The 18,378-nt window shown below is 48.1% G+C and overlaps 1 protein-coding gene and 1 long non-coding RNA gene across 4 annotated transcripts in view; one reads left to right on the top strand and one right to left on the bottom strand.

Annotated features, from left to right (window-relative positions):
* Positions 1-12,029, top strand: part of KIF3B (kinesin family member 3B) — a 34,434-nt gene extending 22,405 nt beyond the window's left edge. Inside the window, exons 8-9 of the mRNA XM_081916807.1 lie at positions 7,488-7,666; positions 8,492-12,029. Of these exons, the coding sequence (XP_081772933.1) occupies positions 7,488-7,666; positions 8,492-8,582 (270 nt within the window). The 3' untranslated portion in view covers positions 8,583-12,029. The remainder of the gene's footprint in view (positions 1-7,487; positions 7,667-8,491) is intronic.
* Positions 12,030-12,638: 609 nt separating this feature from the next.
* On the bottom strand, positions 12,639-18,378 carry LOC309373186. Of its 3 annotated transcripts, XR_014169803.1 has the most exons (5): positions 18,329-18,378; positions 15,193-15,338; positions 13,821-14,391; positions 13,564-13,730; positions 12,639-12,859 (listed from the first exon to the last, which is right to left on the bottom strand). It is a non-coding gene; the product is annotated as an uncharacterized lncRNA (long non-coding RNA). The 3 variants fall into 3 exon arrangements; XR_014169804.1 differs by lacking the exon at positions 18,329-18,378 and having other exon boundaries at positions 13,564-13,720; positions 15,193-16,208; XR_014169805.1 differs by lacking the exon at positions 18,329-18,378 and having other exon boundaries at positions 15,193-16,205.

The following is an 18,378-nucleotide window of genomic DNA, read 5'->3' as shown; positions in this document are numbered from 1 at the left end:
GTGGTGCCGAAATACTCCCTCCTAAACCTTGCTATAGGCTGAGGTTTCCTCGGGAACCTTTGGTGGAACGTTTCTGTTAAAACCTCGTCATTGACTTCCTCTGCACTTACCCAGGTGTTTTCTGACTCCGGTTCCCCTTCCCACTCCACCAAATACTCCACCTGATTACCCTTCCACCTGGAATCGAGGATTTCCGCTACATGGTTGCGGCGTTCCCTCTCTTCCAAGGCTGGTCCCCTGACGTGCTCCCCTTCACGTCCCCCCCTGTATGGTGACAGTAACGACCTGTGGAACACTGGGTGCAATTTCATGTGGTTGGGTAATCGGAGTTTGAAAGCTACCGGGTTGACCTGCTGAATCACCTCAAAGGGTCCCAATCTTCTGGGCCTCAGTTTCTTACAACCCCCTTTGAACGGCAACCCTTGGGTTGACAACCACACTTGATCCCCCACCCTTATGGTTTCACCTTCCCTTCTGTTCTTGTCTGCCTGCTTCTTATATTGTGCCTTGGCCCTTTCTAAGTTGAGCTGGAGCTGCTGATGGATGGCTTCCATCTCTTCTACAAAATGTTCAGCCGCTGGAACGCTCCATCTCTCCCCTCCTTCCCCTGGAAATGCCCTGGGGTGACACCCGTAATTAGCCAAAAAGGGACTCATCCCTGTGGACACATTCTCCGCATTATTGTAGGCAAATTCTGCCAACGCCAACTTTTCGACCCAATCGTTCTCTCTGTCATTGACATAACACCTAAGATATTGTTGAAGAATGCCATTTGCCCTTTCCGCCTGCCCGTTGGTTTCAGGGTGCCGGGCAGTTGAAAAATTAACTTCCACGTGTAGCAAGCTCATGAGCTTCCTCCAGAACCTGGAAGTAAATTGTTTGCCTCGATCTGAGATCACCCTCGAGGGAGCCCCGTGCAACCTAAAGATATGTTCCACAAACAACTTCGCCGTTTCTTCCGCTGTGACTGCATGTGAGCATGCTACAAAATGGCACATCTTAGTTAACAGGTCTACTACTACCATGATGGCTGTTTTCCCCTTGGACCTTGGCAGATCCGTCATAAAATCTATTGATATCGCTTCCCAAGGCCGTTCTGGTGTGGGTAAAGGTTCTAATAACCCTGCCGGCGCCCTTCTTTCCCCTTTGGCTCGCTGACATTGGTCACACCCTCTTACATACTCCCTTACATCTTCCCTCACCTTAGGCCACCAAAATTCCCTGGTAACCAACCACATGGTTTTGTGTTGCCCAAAATGTCCCGCCGTGGGGCTATCATGCAACTGCTTGAGTACTCTCCCCCTCAATTCACCTTCGGGTATATACAGTGCCCCTTTGTAATACAATGCCCCATTTCTTTCCTCAAAACCTCCGGGGCTCTCGCCCTCCCCCCTGAGACCTCTGAGCTTATCCTGGGCATATTCATCATTTTCCGTTTCCTCCACCAGTTCCCGTTGCCCCACCAGCGCCGCCCCACACACCCAGCGGTCCTCCGGGATGACATGTCTCTCTTCGATCACCTCCTCCCCTTCCCAATATTCTGGTTTGCGTGAGAGCGCATCCGCCCTGACGTTTTCTGGGCCTGGCACATAACAAATCTCAAAGTTAAATTTGGAGAATTCCTGTGCCCATCTCACTTGTCGTTGGTTGAGCACTCGAGCTGTTCTCCAATACTCTAAATTTTTGTGGTCGGTGCACACTTGCACCTTGTGTTGTGCCCCAATTAATAAATGTCTCCACCTCCGGAATGCTTCGTGAATGGCAAGTAGTTCCCTGTCATACACCGTGTAATTCCTCTCGGACTTATTCAGTTTCCGCGAGAAGAATGCACACGGTCTCCACTCCGACGCACTCCTCCCCGGTTGAAGAAGGACCGCCCCTATAGCCCGGTCGGATGCATCTGTTTCCACTCTCATGGGTTTTTGTAAATCCACATGCAGAAGTTGTTCTTCCGAGGCGAAAGCCCTTTTCAGTTCTTCAAAGGCTCGATCCGCCTCCACAGTCCAAACAAATTTCTTCTTGCTGCTGAGGCAGTCGGTGATGGGCGCCGTCAAGTGGGCAAAGTTCTTGATGAACTTCCGATAAAAGTTCCCAAACCCCAAGAATCTTTGCACGTCCTTCTTGGTCTTCGGTGTCTTCCATTCCAGTACCGCTTGAACCTTGCCTGGATCCATGGCCAATCCCTTGTCTGACAAGCGGTACCCCAGGAATTCCACCTCCTTGGTATGAAACTGGCACTTCTCCAGTTTCACCCACAGCTGGTTGGCTTGCAGCCTGCCCAACACTTCTCGAACGTCCCTCACATGCTGTTCCTCATCTTCCGAATACACCAACACGTCGTCTAAAAAGGCCACACAGTTCTTGTAGAGCAAAGGTCCCAGAACGTGGTTTATAAAAGCTTGAAAACAGGCGGAGCCCCCTTGTAGACCGAAGGGCATAACGAGGTATTCAAAGGCTCCCAAAGGGGTAAACATGGTGGTCTTCCATTCATCTCCCTTCCTTATGCGTATCAGATTGTACGCCCCCCGCAGGTCCAGTTTTGTAAAAATCTTTCCCTTCCTTACTCTGGTCAAAATGTCGTCAATTCGGGGCATAGGGAAAGCCAGGGGCTCCGACACTGCATTGAGGGCCCTGAAGTCACACACCAGTCTCGGTTTGTCTGTGTTCTTTTTGTCCACAAAAAACACTGGGCTGCCCCCCACCGCTCGGGACTCTCTGATGAAACCTCGCTTCAAGTTTTTGTCAATGAACTCCCTCAGCTCCTGCATCTCCCTGTCTGACATGGCGTACAGCTTGCCTACTGGGAGTTGGGCCCCTGGGAGTAGGTTGATTTGACAGTCAAAGGGTCTATGCGGTGGCAGTTTGTCTGCTTCCCTTTCGCTGAATACGTTGCTCAGATCTGCGTATTGCGGGGGCACCTTCCCTTTGCCCATCACTTCCATCCCCGCTAGGGTGACTCTGTCTCCTCCCGAGACCTTCCCCTCCTTGCAGTGTTCTAGGCAATGCGCTGACCCAAAGGAGACCACCCTCTGATGCCAGCCCACTAGCGGATCGTGTAGCGCCAGCCAGCTCATCCCCAAAATGATGGGCGCTCCTCCCAGGATGGCCACATTAAACGCTATCTGTTCAGTGTGCCTTGCCACTCTCATTATCATCGGGACAGTCTGTTGGCTAACTTCTCCCCCCAACAGCTCTCTGCCGTCAATCGTAGTCACCTGCAAGGGGTTACTTAAAGGGATGGTCTGTATCTGGTGCTCAGCTGCAAACTCCTTACTCATGAAATTACAGGAGCTGCCTGAATCCAACAGCGCCTTGACCTTTAGTGGGTGTCCGTTTGGCAGTTCTAGTAACACCTCTATCCCTAAAGCAGGTCTGGGAGGTTCTGGCATGGGCACTTTCATTGCTCTTTGGCCTGGCTGCTGTGCCCCGACGGTGGCAGCCAGGCGTTGGCTTTTACTTGCTCCTTGCTTTCCTCTTCCTTTCCCCCAACAGCTCCTGCCATCCCTTGCCATTCCTTTCTTTGTGGGCAGACTCTGGCAAAGTGCCCTGGCTGTTGGCAGAGATAACATCTCTTGGCGCTCTTTCCCTCCTTCTTCCGCCCTTCACTGGGATTTGAAACTGCGCGCGCCCGCGCTGTTCCAACTTCCATCGGCTCTGCCGGCGGGAAAGATGGCTCTGGAATGTCTGGAATGCGGAACTCCCTCCAACGGTCTCCTTTCCCTTCCCGCCTTTCCAAAGCCCTCGCCTCCTGGCGCGCTCCTATGGCCAGCGCAGATTTGGTTAATTGGTCCATAGACTCCGCCCTGGGCCCCCGGGAAAGCTCATCTTTGACGGTTGAAGAAAGCCCCTCTTCGAAAAGCATTTGGATGGGCTCCGCCGATAGGTCCCACCCCAATTTATGAATCAGCATAGTAAATTAAGTCCAGTACTCACGGACAGATCTGCTTCCTTGCTGGCAAGCCATTAACTGCCTTCGCACCACCCCCTGCTCAATATCGCTGGAGAACATCAGGTCCATGGCACGAAAAAACTTCCTCGTGTCCTTTAAGATCTCATTATTCGCTGCCATCAGGGGTCTAACCCAATCTTTCGCCCCGGATTCGAGATGGCCAATCACATACGCCACTCGCGATTCCTCGTCGGGGAAGTCATCAAACTGCAAGTTTAGAGCGTATTGCATCTCTGTTCTAAAGGCATGATAGTTCCTGGGATCCCCCCCGAATTTCTGCACCAATCCTGGTACCTTTCTGGCGAGCGGGGTGGTTTTCTCCTTTCCCTTTTCTGCATCCTGAGCCCTCCTCTCCTCAAGCCTCGCCGTTTGCAGCGCCAACTGGATCTCCAACGCTCTGTACCTTTCTTCCAGGCTTGGACCCCCTCCAGCTGCTCCTGCACCCCCGGTTCCGGCTGGGTTGCTCATGATGCTTCTCTCTGCACAAGCTGGCTTTCGGTGACTTTCGGATTGCTGTGATGGGACGATGAGCTGCTTGTGCGTAAAATGCAAGTCCCTCAGAGTTTGATCAGGTTTTCAAACCTCTGCCTGTGACGGAGCCCCTCCAGCATGGCTGCGTCAATCACTAGTAGAATCCGAAAGTGGCTGCTTTCGGAAACGTTTCCAACATAAAAGCTCCTTAACGGAAACACGTCGTCTGGCCTCTCGGCGTGACAGTTTCCGTCGAGGTGTGGGTGTCCCTATAGGAGGTCCTGAGACCTCCCCACTGGTTTCGCTTGAAGCGTCTCTGAGCCATCCCTCCGACTCACTTTCCCTTGGAGTTCTTGCTCGCCCTCTACTGGTTCCCTCTTCCGCTGCTACTGCTCTCTCAACCTCAGGGAGCCTTTGCACCTGCGGCGCTTTAGATGTCAGTTCCCTGACACTGACTATCCGTATCAGATAAGAGAAAAAACAGTGTAATGTCTTGTGAACGGCCGGGGTTGGAGAGAATGAGTGGAGTAATAATCTCATTCCTTAGGTCTTTGTAAAGGGGGCAGGATAGGAGGACGTGGGACACTGTTTCCGTGTTACCATCTCCACATGGGCAGAGTCGTTTTTCAAATGGAGTCTTTTGGTAACGACCTTCGAGTACGGCAGAAGGAAGAACATCCCATCTAGCCAATGTAAAGGCACGTCTGTATTTTGGGATGGTTAATTTAAACAAATATGAAGCTGGAGAGTCAAAATGGGAAGGGGGAAAGTAGGTATACCATGGGCACAGTTTCTTTAAGATAGTCAGATTGTTTTGCCGTTCAATGTCTTTCAGGCGCTGGCCTATTAGACTCTTTGCTTTAATGAGGCCCATTGATAGTAGGGACTGTGAATGCAGACCGCATGTAAGGAGTTTTTGATGCACAGTTTTGAACCACTTGCTTTTGTGAGGGTCTTGCATTACTAGAGGCAGTAGACCAGGTGGATTCAGATTAAGACGAAGCCAATAGTTGAGTGTTCTTTGCCAGGTCTGAGTTTCTACAGATGGAAGGCAGGCCTCGAGTCGTAATGCTGCGTTTGGAACACAGGAGGGGACGCCGAATATCTGCCTTAGGAATTTAGACTGAACAGTTTCAAGACTGGAGCAGTGGTTCCCCGTCCAGATTTGTGCCCCTTACAGTAACTGCGCCAGAGGTTTTGCTTGAAAAACTTCAAAGGCTGCTGGGATGTATCTGCCCCCCTTCGTGTAAAAGAAGCGGGACAGCATCTTAATACTTTGAGCTGCTTTTTCTTTGGCATATTTTTGATGGACATCCCAGGACCCGGTCGACTGGAAAACCCGGTCGATTGTGCCCAATTGCAATTCCGTGTATTCCTGTTGTGTTTTGTGGTTTTCCTTATATTGTGGGTGACCCGGAGCTGGTCTGTGACCGTAATAATAAAATTCAGATTCAAATTCAAAGACCTGAGGTGCTAAAACGTTTAGGCAGGAGATTTACACCATGCAAAAAGAAGCACTTCGAAGTATAAGTCACCTTTCGCTCTCTACACTGCGCAGTGTTGCAATGGCCGGGGGCTGGGAGGGTGGCTGCTTGTTGCACTCAGGTGCATAGCTTTTGTCTTCGGGAAGAACGCCATGTCTGCACCCATAACCAGAGGTGCATCTCTGCATTGTGCCCAGGGTTGCAGGGCTTCGCTGAGGCACCGATTGCTACTTTTCATCAAGAAAATTCCCTGTTAGTCATGCTGTTTGTTTGGGTTCCTGATGCAGCATGACAATTCACAACAGGCCTCTATGTCAGGGGTGGGGAAGCCAATTTCCCTTCCACCTGAAACATTTCCGTCTGTAAATTTTTAACATATGCAATATTTGGTTGTCCTCCAGTAGGAGAGCCAGGCTCTCTTTAAAAATTATTATTTATCTTATTTACATGTATGTATGTATCACAAAGTATAAGGACAGGTGCCAAATAAAATAAAACTAAATTAGAAGGGGATATCTCAGACTAAACATACAGGAACACATTTCTGCTCCAAAAACAAATATAAAAAAATAATACCAGAAGATTCCAAGTAACACAAATAGGTTTAAATTATCGTGTACCTTATTACTCCAGTACATTGTGAAAAGACACCATTTCTCAATACCGTTGTCGACTCTCTCTGGTTCTCACCATGTATGCAAGCTTAACCATGCATACTTTGTCCCAGATGTTAGTTAGCCATTCTCTCGTGGATGGCGTTCTCATTTCCCCCACAGTTTTGACAAATATTAATTCTGGCAGCAGTTAAGTGATGTTACATTAATTCCCTGTCCTCTATTAGCAGAGTTTACATAACATATCTAAATAGTAAAATTGGAGGAGCCCGTGGGTAAAGTATAGCCCAAGCTATCGACCAGTGGGTCGACTCAGCCCCCTGCTAACTGTTTCCATATTGTGATTCTGTGGCAGAAATCCCCACCTCCAGTTAACATAGAGACACTCAGACCCAGCTTCTTGCAATACCCGCCGTCCAATGCCCTGCATAGCAAAACATGTTTCCTAAAGCAAAGTCCTCTGCTTGGCTGAGGACTTAAAACAAAAGGGACCTGGCCTCTTGTTCTCTGCAAAATGCCCAGCATACTGATGGCCTCCTATAAATAAGTAATACAGCCTTACTGAGCAGGAAGAGTATGGGTCGGGGCCAGGGGGACCAGGAAGCCAGAAAAAGGAGGCAAGCTGTCAAATTATCGCTGAAATGAAGGCAGCTATTGGAAAATGCAGGATGCCAAACACGTTTCAGTGTGTCGTCTTTATCGGGAGCAAAGAGATTTCTATTCCACTTATAGTGAGCGGTTATTTTGAAGTCAAAATGCTGTGGACAGTTTGAGTTTTCTAATAAATATCTCTGCAATCTTTTGGAAGTATAATCCACTTGAGTTCCTGTGACTGTTCTTTCATTACCTACAATTGGTGGAACCTTCGCCCGATTTCTGCTGCGAAACAGAGCACATGTGGCAATAAAGTTGTCTGCCGGCTTGTGGGCCTAGGTGCCTGTCTGAAATCTCCTGGTTCTGATCCCTCAGGCAGAAAACATTGTATTGCTGGAACTGGATATGCCTAGCCGGACCACCCGGGACTATGAGGGCCCAGCCATTGCCCCCAAAGTACAAGCGGCTCTCGAGGCTGCTTTGCAAGAAGAAGATGAGATACAAGTGGACGCTTCCACCTTTGAGAGTACATCCAACAAGAAGTCAAAATCCAGGTGAGCTCTGGTCGTTGGAAGGAGAACACACACACACACACACAATTCTGGAAGCCCATATCCTGGGTAGTCAAGTTCAGGCTGAATTTCTTAGCACCAGACCACTTAAATTGAGGGGATGGTTTCTGCACAGTAAGCAGTATTTGGTAGAGGTGAAGGGTTTTCTAAAATGTTTGAGAAAATGGGAGAGGCTTGGCATGCCCCCCCCCCTTTTCTAAAAGCAGCCATTGAAGGAAAACTATTTGCAACAACTGCTTGACTGTCGGCTGGATACCTGGTTGTTTTCTTACAACGGTGGTTCCCAAAGTGGTCAGTGGGATTACTTGGGAGACGCTAAGAGGCAAGGGGTGGAAGGGGTTGGTGGTGGTGTAAATGACAATCAGGCTCTGAAAAGTTGGTATGACAATATCAAGCTCATCACTTTTGTTGAATTAATGGAACTAAATGGTTTTCATTTGATTTTGAATAAATGTGCAGCAAATGGTTACTATTTTGAACTTTATTGTGCTGCTATCATCCTTAGTGGGTTGTGAAAACTTCTGTTCTGAATGCTGCTTTTTTGTAGGGTGGGGGACACAGGGGGCGAGTTTATGGAACCAAGGGGGAGGTGGTCCAGTTTTGGGGAGGAGCCACTGTCTTAAACAGAACAGCCTGGCCATCCCAAAGCAATGTAGTTGGTAAGGTTTGGTAGTAATAAGCCAATTCTAAAGCAGATTGTCCCACGAGAAGCCAATAATTCATCATTCAGCTCTACGAAATGGCTTTCCTTTGTTTATGCCTGCTTTGAGAAGCTCTTTGTTCGTCACACATTCTTCTGTTTTCCAGGCCTAAAACGGGAAGGAAATCGGGTGGCTCTTCGTCCAGTCCATCTGGGTCTCAGCTCTACCCTCAGTCTCGTGGGCTGGTCCCCAAGTAAAGCCAGGTCCCTGCTAAGGTGTGGCTGTGCAGCAGCTTTGCCTTCCGAGAGCTGAGGCAAGCAAAGGACCTTCGGAGGGGACTCTGTGGCCAGGCTCCAAAGTGATTCCCTTCGAGACGAAGCGATGGCCCCCTCTGCAGCTGAACTATTGTTGTTTTTTGTCCAGCCAGGCGTGTTCCAGGTGGACTTCCGTCATGTCCCTCTGGCATTTGGTCTCCAAGGGGAAAGAGACTTTAGTTAGGAAATCAGAAATGCATGAGAATACATTAGTGTTAGATGCAACAAGAAGCCTGGGCGGGGGGGGTTGTCACCTTGCCATCTCCTCCTCCTCCTCTTACATTCTTCTTGCTGCACCTGGTTTGCCTGCCCTTGGGATGGAGCCCAAAGCCATCTCAGCAGAACCAGCACTCTGGGACTTGATGATGCTTAATAATCTAGTGAGGCTGAGAAGCGACCACCCATGGCAGAAGATCCATTTCCTTTCTTTCCATCGAAAGACTGGCACCATTGGAAGGGTTTTTGGGGGGGCGGGATGGAGTACAGGTGGACGTACCTCCAACCCACGGAGGAGCCGAGCGCGAAATGCACCCCACAGCTACTTAGACATGTTTCCTTTTAGAAATGCAAGCCGAAGAAGGGCTTTGAAAACCTGCTCTCTCTCTCTCCTCTGGAACAGAAGCAATAGAAACTTAACAAATCCTTTGCCTGTTTACAAGGATTGGCAAGAGTTGTCCTAGGCGGAGCTCCTAGAGACTTAAGCCATGGCCGGCAAGGTCCACTCTGTGCAGCAGTCAGCGCTGTGCGCCAGGTGCCAGCTCCGCATTTAGCAATCTTCCTCTGCTCGCCATCCGATTTCTCCCAGTGCGCTCCACCAGGCACCTCTGCTTTGAGGGAATGCTGCGGCAGTTCCTTCATTGTCTTCCACTGTCCGCGTGGCCTTCGTGACTTCTCAAGGCTGGTTTTGCTTTCCGCCGCAGAGGGGTGGAAGCCGAAGCGGTTCCTTGGCCGAGCTCTCTCCTGGACGCTGCAGAACGTTCCTTTTGTGAGCAGAGGGTGGTTTCAGACCAGAGTCGCCGCTTCTCACCTTGTCCAAAGTGGTAGGATCTTTCAAAGTGTTCTGAGCCCCGAATCTTCTGTCGGATGGGAATGGGGTTTAAGGTTTGAGTTCGAGGGGAAGGCACCACTGCCCGTTCCAGTGGCGAGGCTCATGCTAGAACAGTCCTGCTTCTTCCGAGTCTCTTCTTTCTCCTCGCCCCAGTTCCAAAGCTGCCCTGTGCAGTGTTTGGGGCGCAAGTTGCTGCTGAATTGGGCCAGGTCAAAAGGCTGAAGAAGGTGCCCCTTCCGGGTATCGTTTTACGGTTCAGTTTGTACGTTTAAGATTGATGTATATTGAGAATTCAGTTGTTAATATTTTATTTTGGGGTTGCTGTTGACTGTTGTACTGTGAATATTTCCCTCACCACCCCACCCCACCGGCTTCCTCTCTGAATGTTTTAACGGCCCTCCTCTCCCTAGACCCTGCTGTGGGTGCGAGTGTGCATGTAGGTATGTATGAGAACTTGCTTGGTTATAGGAATACTCTCAAATGCGTATGGCCTTTGCCTTGTTGCCCTTATGTCAAACATTCTCTGAGCAGCCCTCTCCAGCTGCACTGACTCCATGGTTTCTCACCCACACGAGCAAGGACAACCCAGACAGGCCATCCTACCAGCCCAGAGCTGTTCCAACAAGCCCCATTCCTTTGGATTCTGGGCTGTACGTTTCTGGAATGGGGCCGGTTTTTCTGTTTTCAAAGTATGACTTCCGTGGAGCGGAGCTGTCTGGCCCCTGGCTGTTGCATTGGCCAGAGGGAACCTGCATCGCCTCCCTTTCACAGTGAGATTGGCCGCTCTTGACAAAAAGCCTCTTTTCTTTGACCCTCGCAGTATCAAAGTGCTCCCACCCCTATCCGGTTCAGCTCCGTTGTTTTGATCCCCTCTGCTTTGTTATTTAAGAAAAGGATTGTACGGCTTAGATACTGAGGTGTGCTGGTTGTGAATCCAAAGAATCATTTAGGCAAAGGGACAGCGTCTGTGGGCTCTGCCATTGCATTGGGCTTCTGTTGGGAAACGTCCAGGGGGGAGAACCAGAGGGGAATATCCTAGGGGATGTTTTACGTGTAAGAATCGGGTAGGCAGGCCAGTGCCTCAAAGATTTCTCCAGGCTAGCTTGGAGAATCCCCTGGGTTAAGGATACAAGAGGGAGGAATGAGAAGCAGGAGCAGATAGACCCCTTTGTTTATAATGTGATTCTTAACTCCTCTCCCCTCTTTCCTGACAAGGGGCTCTTCTCTAAAACTGACAAACTGGCAGAATTAACCTGATACAGCTGATCTGTCTGAGGTCCAGCGTGAAAGAAAAACCCATTAAGGCCTAGGAAATGACGAGTGCAACCATGGGAGCTAGCTTCCAATGTCTTTGTCTTTCCTTTGATCTGCATAATTGGATTAGCTTTTCCTCTCCCAAACATAATTCAGCAAAAGTAGCTCTTGAGGTCCAGGGCCCAAACCTTGAGGTCCACGATCATTGAAGCAGTTTCTTCTAAAGCTTTATGTGAAACTCTTGGACACTGCTCAGAATTGTGCCAACCTTTCAGCTGGTAGGTGCACCCCATGTGTCGCGGCCATCACCAACGTGGTGCCCTTGAGGTTTGGACTACAACTCCCACCAGGCCCCAGCCAGCACAGCTGGGAGCTGAAGCGCAGAACTTCTGAGGGGCACCAGGTTGGCAAATACTTTTCTAGGGAGAGTCTGTTCTGTTATCTGTAGACCTGGTCACAAGATGTTCAGAAAATCACTTTAAATAAATCTCTCTGCAAATTCGTTTCTGCTGTTTGTGGCATTAGGGCAATGTAACTGAGGTTGAAAAATAAACCACAAATCTCACGAGTGCTGTTCTCGCACAGCCGACACACCAGAAAAGCTAATGCAAGAGCCATCCATGATCCTATGACTGTGTAACACTGGTCAGCTGGGTGGGTGCTCAGCACCTTTGTACTGTGTGTTGGTGGCTCAGCCCTGAAAGGATGGGGTGTTTGTTGATTTAAATCTGTCCTTCTTTGACCCCGCAGATCCAATCCACTGGGTAGGACTCCAATGTGACTGAAATGAATGAGAGCAGCACAGCGGTGCAAAGCCATTTATTTCAGTGGGTCTCACACAGGGACCGTACCCAGTGGAATGAACGTGAACCGGCGCAACTGTCTTCTGAGAAACTTCCCAGACCTTTGGAAATAGCTCGTACATAGTTCCTTTTCTGTCCATAGATCTTACAGCTTGTATCTGTTATCATCTCTCTTGTCTAGGAATGTAAAAGTGCTCCTAAAGATGTGTAATAAATAAATAAAAATTCAATTGGATTTATTGTATGTAAAATAATAATAATAAAGCCTCTTCCTTCCCCTCCTCATTGTTTTTAGTTACATTTTTTCATATGCTGTTTCACATTCACAGGTTTTCTTTTGGAAAAGGTGTTCATACATTGAGGGGAAACTTGAGTATTAGAATTTTATTAGATTTCTAAACTCATCCCATATTTTAAGCCCTTGATCCCAGTAGAGTTCCTGCTGTTCCCTTTTGCCACCAGACTTTTTAACCATTATATAATCATGTATCCGAATCTTTCCCCACCCACCTATACTCCTCATTTCCCACCTGTTATTGAGGCCATTATTTCAGAAGGAGCAGGAGCTGGTAGTTTTCAACCTCACCCTGTCCTTCCTCCAAGCTTGCTGTTTGAGGTTAGGTAGGCACAAGGAAAGAGGCAGCGCTCTGCCATTTAATCCCAGTTCCTGAACGTGTGTGTGTGTGTGTGTGTGTTAGGTGGTCAAAGTGGCAGAAATATTACCTGGTTCTCACAACCTCTTTCGCTGGGCGTATTTAAGTAGAGGCTACCTGCCAGGGATGCTAGACCTCTCTGAAGCATTCTGCAATGCAGGTATTAATACTACGCAGCTCGAAGGAATAGGATGAATAAAAACTGACTCCTCTCGGAATAAAAATTATCCAGACCGAAAAGTATGGCTCCAGAAAACAGAACTTTACTAACAGAACTTTCTTCAAAACAGACTTACAACAATAATGAAACATCCAAACAGTTGCATAAAAGCATGTGCTTCTCAAGCATGTTTTCTTTCCCAGTTTCTAACACTGCTTGGGAGCTGTGGTAGACGTAACATCCTCTATGTTGTGCGAGGGTGACAGGAGTTCTGCTCATCATGGCATTGCTGCTTCCTGGCTCTGGGATAGGTCAGAGGAAGAGAAGAGGAAAGAGTGAGTGACCTTGCAAGATTACCTTTTCTCCAAACTGAAAAGACCCAGAGATTACAACCTTTCTCCATAGGGGAGGTGCTCCATCCCATGGATCATTTCAGTTGCTCTTTCCTGAACTTTTCCCCAACCCCGCAACATCCTTTCTGAGGTGAGACCACCAGAACTGTGCATGGTATTATTCCAAACGCAATTGCACCATAGATAGGAAAAATTCTCCAAAAACCTCACCTTCAACTCCTTTTTGAAGGAGAGGGTGGGAGGTGCTTCAGAGAGCAATTTACTAACCCATTTCCTGCAGTGCCTTAAATTTCTCTCCCCCCACCCAAAACCAAATCATTGTCATTTTTGCATGGTAATAGCACAATATTTATGGCCTACTCACATCTGGGTCTGCGGTGGTCGAACTTGCCTCTGCAATGAATGTAGGGTGTGTGTGTGACACGGTTGCCCTTGACTACTAGCCCCTGCTCAGCCCCCCACCATGCTGGAATCTCAGCTAAAGCTTCTATGACAGCCACCCACCCAATAGGACAAGAATTAGTCTGTCTTGTCACTCATGAGCCTGCTGCACTTAGGTTTTTCTATACAATAAGAACTGAACAGGAATTTCATGAACTTAAGAATAAGTTGCCCACACATCAGCAAAAGACCAGGGCACTTTGCATAGATACCTGATCATCAGCAAAAGTAACAAAGGCAAAGCCTCCGAAGGGTTATTCAATGAAGACATCAATGATTTCTCCAAACCGGCAAATAAGCTCACAGATATCATCTGCATCCATGTCTTCGGTGCAATCCAGCACACCTTCCTCGGATTTGAAAATTCCTCTGAAGTTGGCTGGTGCCAATGCAGAACAAAAGATTAATATTATTTATTGAATTTTTTATATTAAAAAACAATTTTAAAGTAATTTAAAAGAAGCAGTACCCTCTTGCTGGGCAGCTGCAGTCCTTATGAAGCCTGTCAGGCCCCGCCCTGGGCCAGGTGGGGAGAGGCAGGAGCAGGGCCCTAGGACTCTCAGCAGGGTGGTCCCTGCTGGGAAGCAGCAGCAGCAGCAGTCCTTAGATTTTAATTAATACAAATGTTTTTGTCTAGCTCTTTTAACAACCAACATACTGCATACAGAGTTGTGTACACACATATCTGCTGTCTTGTACAGAAGCCCTTCTGCTATGAACACTTCACACATTTCCGTGTGCCTGTGCAGTAAAAACACCGGGAACAGAACTTATGTCAAGCTTAGAAGACACTCCGTTACTTATTTTGAGAAATGGGGAAAAAAAGAACAACCATCTCTGGATTCATCTGTGCTTCTGAACAAACACTGTGACACTTCGGCTTAAATCACAAGGAAACTTCCTTGAGGTTCTATTTCAGAAGCTGGGATCGAATGTGGCGCTCCAAGCCTCTCTACCATGACTTTCATCTGTGCTTCGTAGTCGGCAAATCTCACCAGACCGATCCGTTTCTACTGGCTGGATCTGCAATCAGTCATCACCTAGGGTCAGGAGAAGAGATGAGATGGCTGTAACAACAATGGCATTGCACTACCAATTACATACCAATTCTACCCAGCTATTTCATGGGCTGAATTTCAAAATGAAGTAGTGCGAAAAATAATGTTTGATGATTTTCAGCGGAAGGTTTCATCCTGCTTTCATCATCTTCCCTTGCTAACAGCCTAGAGACCAGGCTCCTCTGTCCCTCAACAGCCATTCTGTCTGGCAGCAGCAGAGGGAGAGAATGGAAAGAGTCCATGAATTCTGCCGAGAAACCAGCTCAGCCCTGTAACTTTCGGGGTTCTCTCTCTCTCGACTCAGATTTAGACAAACAACCCCAGCTACCAGCATGAAAAGGTCAGAACTCTTCCTTTTTTTACCACAATGACTTCAACTGACCAAACTCAATACCGAAACGGACTAAGACCATGAATTGAGCTGAATTCTGAAACAGATGCAGTTGCTCAGTCCCAGTCCCTTGCTTCAGTGGCCCTCAAGGAAAGACTTGTTTCCATCATGGGCTGAGTGAACCACAGCCACTTAGTCCCAGCGCCAAGGAAGACAAAAGTCCGAGGGCAGCAAATGGTATCTCAACAATCCTGTTCCCAAAAAGAAATTTCTGTTCCCGATACCAGGCTTGGATACCATTTTTTATGGTTATTTATTTATTTATTTTTGGGTAATTTCAACAGTTCTTGCAGTGGGTGAAGTGACATCTCTTAAGAAACTACAACAAACAGTAGTTACATTTTGATGCTTTGGCCAGTCATGGCTCATGGAAGGGTAGTTACACCAGATACCTGGACCCTGAGAACTGCTCCAAATCTGCTGAAGAACTCCTCCAGTTCGCGCTCGGACGTTTCCCATGCGAGCCCATAAACCACCAGGTCAGCGGTACCAAGATATTCTTGTTTCACATCCATTTCCTCTATTTTCCAATTCTTGCCTAAAGATAGATGTGTCCGTCAAACATAGTCAGCACTTTTAAAAATAGCTAAACAAATATTCGCATTAGTTGCACTGAAAAATTTGAGTGAAGCAGATCATTCTAGAGCTACATGAAACTTAATCCTAGGTTCCTCAGTGGGTTTAAGGCTTTTGAAGTTTTTCATTCTTAAGTACCACTGTGTTCAAATGGGGCTAATTCCTTAATAACTATTTAGGATTGCAGCCTTGGGGTGTATTTGTTTTGTTTTGTTTACCAATTGCTCCCACTTGCATTTGGGGGGAAGTTTTATTTGAATCCTTTTCATCTTTAAAACTACTGTTAGGAGTGTCCCATATATTTAAAAGATGTAAAGAAACCATGTAATTTAGTTGATCGATGAGGGGGTCTAAAAATAAAATATGCCCAGTGCCTAACAATTTGAGCAATTTATAGGGCTTTGGAAATCTAGGACAAACTAAAAGAAAATCAATTATCCATATATAGGTTTTCATAGTCAAAGAACCCATAATTCTTTTTTTAAAAAAGGCAAATACAGCACATAAAAACAAGGACTGAGCTATTTCAGTGATCACAGGAAACTGAAGCTTCCCAGGCAGTACACGGCACAAGGAATACTTGCATCACCTTTGGGATGATCACAGAATCAGAGTTGGAAGGGACCTCTGAGGGTCATCTAGTCCAACCCCCTGCAATGAAGGAACCTCAACTCAAGCAGCCGTGATAGATGGCCATGCAGCCCTCTCCCATAGGAGAGCATAAGGCAGCCAGTTAAATCTTCTTCCTTCCATTTACCCCTATAAAAGTAAAGGGTAAAGGGACCCCTGACCATTAGGTCAAGTCGTGGCCGACTCTGGGGTTGTGGCCCTCATCTCGCTTTATTGGCCGAGGGAGCCAGTGTACAGCTTCCGGGTCATGCGGCCAGCATGGGCTGGGTGTTCATCAGTATGCAGATGATACCCAGCTCTACCTCTCTTTTAAATCAGAACCAGTGAAGGCGGTAAAGGTCCTGTGTGAGTGTCTGGAAGCGGTTGGAGGATGGATGGCGGCTAACAGATTGAGGTTGAATCCTGACAAGACAGAAGTACTGTTTTTGGGGGACAGGAGGCGGGCAGGTGTGGAGGATTCCCTGGTCCTGAATGGGGTAACTGTGCCCCTGCAGGACCAGGTGCGCAGCCTGGGAGTCATTTTGGACTCACAGCTGTCCATGGAGGCACAGGTCAAATCTGGTACGTAGGCTGAGACCCTATCTGCCTGCGGACTGTCTTGCCAGAGTGGTACATGCTCTGGTTATCTCCCGCTTGGACTACTGCAATGCGCTCTACGTGGGGCTACCTTTGAAGGTGACCCGGAAACTACAACTAATCCAGAATGCGGCAGCTAGACTGGTGACTGGGAGCGGCCGCCGAGACCATATAACACCGGTCTTGAAAGACCTACATTGGCTCCCAGTACGTTTCCGAGCACAATTCAAAGTGTTGGTGCTGACCTTTAAAGCCCTAAATGGCCTCAGTCCAGTATATCTGAAGGAGCGTCTCCTCCCCCATCGTTCTGCCCGGACACTGAGGTCCAGCTCCGAGGGCCTTCTGGCGGTTCCCTCCCTGCGAGAGGCCAAGTTGCAGGGAACCAGGCAGAGGGCCTTCTCGGTGGTGGCGCCCGCCCTGTGGAATGCCCTCCCACCAGATGTCAAGGCGATGGACAACTACCTGACATTCAGAAGACATCTGAAGGCTGCCCTGTTCAGGGAAGTTTTTAATATGTGACATTTTAGTGTATTTTTCATTTCTGTTGGAAGCCGCCCAGAGTGGCTGGGGAAACCCAGCCAGATGGGCGGGGTACAAATAATAAATTATTATTATTATTATTATTATTATTATTATTATTACTAAGCCGCTTCTGGCGAACCAGAGCAGCGCACGGAAACACCGTTTACCTTCCCGCCAGAGCGGTACCTATTTATCTACTTGCACTTTGACGTGCTTTCGAACTGCTAGGTTGGCAGGAGCAGGGACCGAGCAACTGGAGCTCACCCCGTCACGGGGATTCGAACCGCTGACCTTCTGATCGGCAAGTCCTAGGCTCTGTGGTTTATTAGGACACAAAAGCAACAATCTCATGTCTGGGAAAGGGAAAGTAAGGCAGAAATAAGAGGCAGGGCTGGCTTTAAGGGCATAGCAATCTGCTCTTTCTTTACTCCTGAGCAAGAACTTCATGTCTGAGAGGCAGCTAGGCAGCATCTTACCCGCCTTAACATGCGCAACACATGCACAGAAGTGGGGGCAGGGCAAGATTCCCCCCCCTACTCTGAAGTAAGTAACACCTTGGTGTTTTTTGCAGCATCTGAGGAGCTTGGTGCTTTGCAGTTTGTTGGGCAATTGGCTGTGGCTGCAGGGGGAGGGAGAGAGAGCTGGGGCAGAGATGGATTTGCAGCGATTTTAACTGTTTTGCACGGTGGCATCTCTGCAAAACTGTATCTGCAAAAAACCGATCTTTGCCTCGGCTCTCCTGTGAAAAACCGTTACAATCCCTGCAAACATTTCATTCCCCCCCATTTTTTATTAATTTTCCAAATTTAAAACGTAAAAGAAAAACATTACAATATAAAAAAGGCAAGCGAATAAACATATATCCTGTTAAAATTCCAATTTAATTACCATTACTGGATGACTTCGAGTCCCCCTAGCTGAGTTTCCATATAACTCATTGTAGCGGTTTTCCAATATCCCTGCAAACATTTCAAACGATTTCTCGGTACACCCCCAGCCACACCCGTGCCCAACATACACGCATGCACGCTTCCACATGATAAGCCTTTGCAGGCTTCACGGACTTCATATAATAAACTGTACAATGATTATAAGAACCTGGGGTGCAGAAAGGCTGCCCCTGGACCGGGAGGCTCCTTAGGAAGAGCTTGGCCGCTGGATGAGACCAAGCGAGGCCCCGTCCCCCTATCCTCGCAGCAAGCAGCCCCCCAGAGATGCCCTTACCCGCGAGCAGGATTCGAACGCAGGACCAGCCGCCCTCTCCCTTCCGTGGT

Source organism: Podarcis melisellensis (genome assembly GCF_964234715.1).
Source record: "Podarcis melisellensis genome assembly, chromosome: 6".
Lineage (NCBI taxonomy): Eukaryota > Metazoa > Chordata > Lepidosauria > Squamata > Lacertidae > Podarcis > Podarcis melisellensis.
Note: the sequence above shows the minus strand (reverse complement) of the source record. Positions and strands in the feature narration are given on the sequence as shown.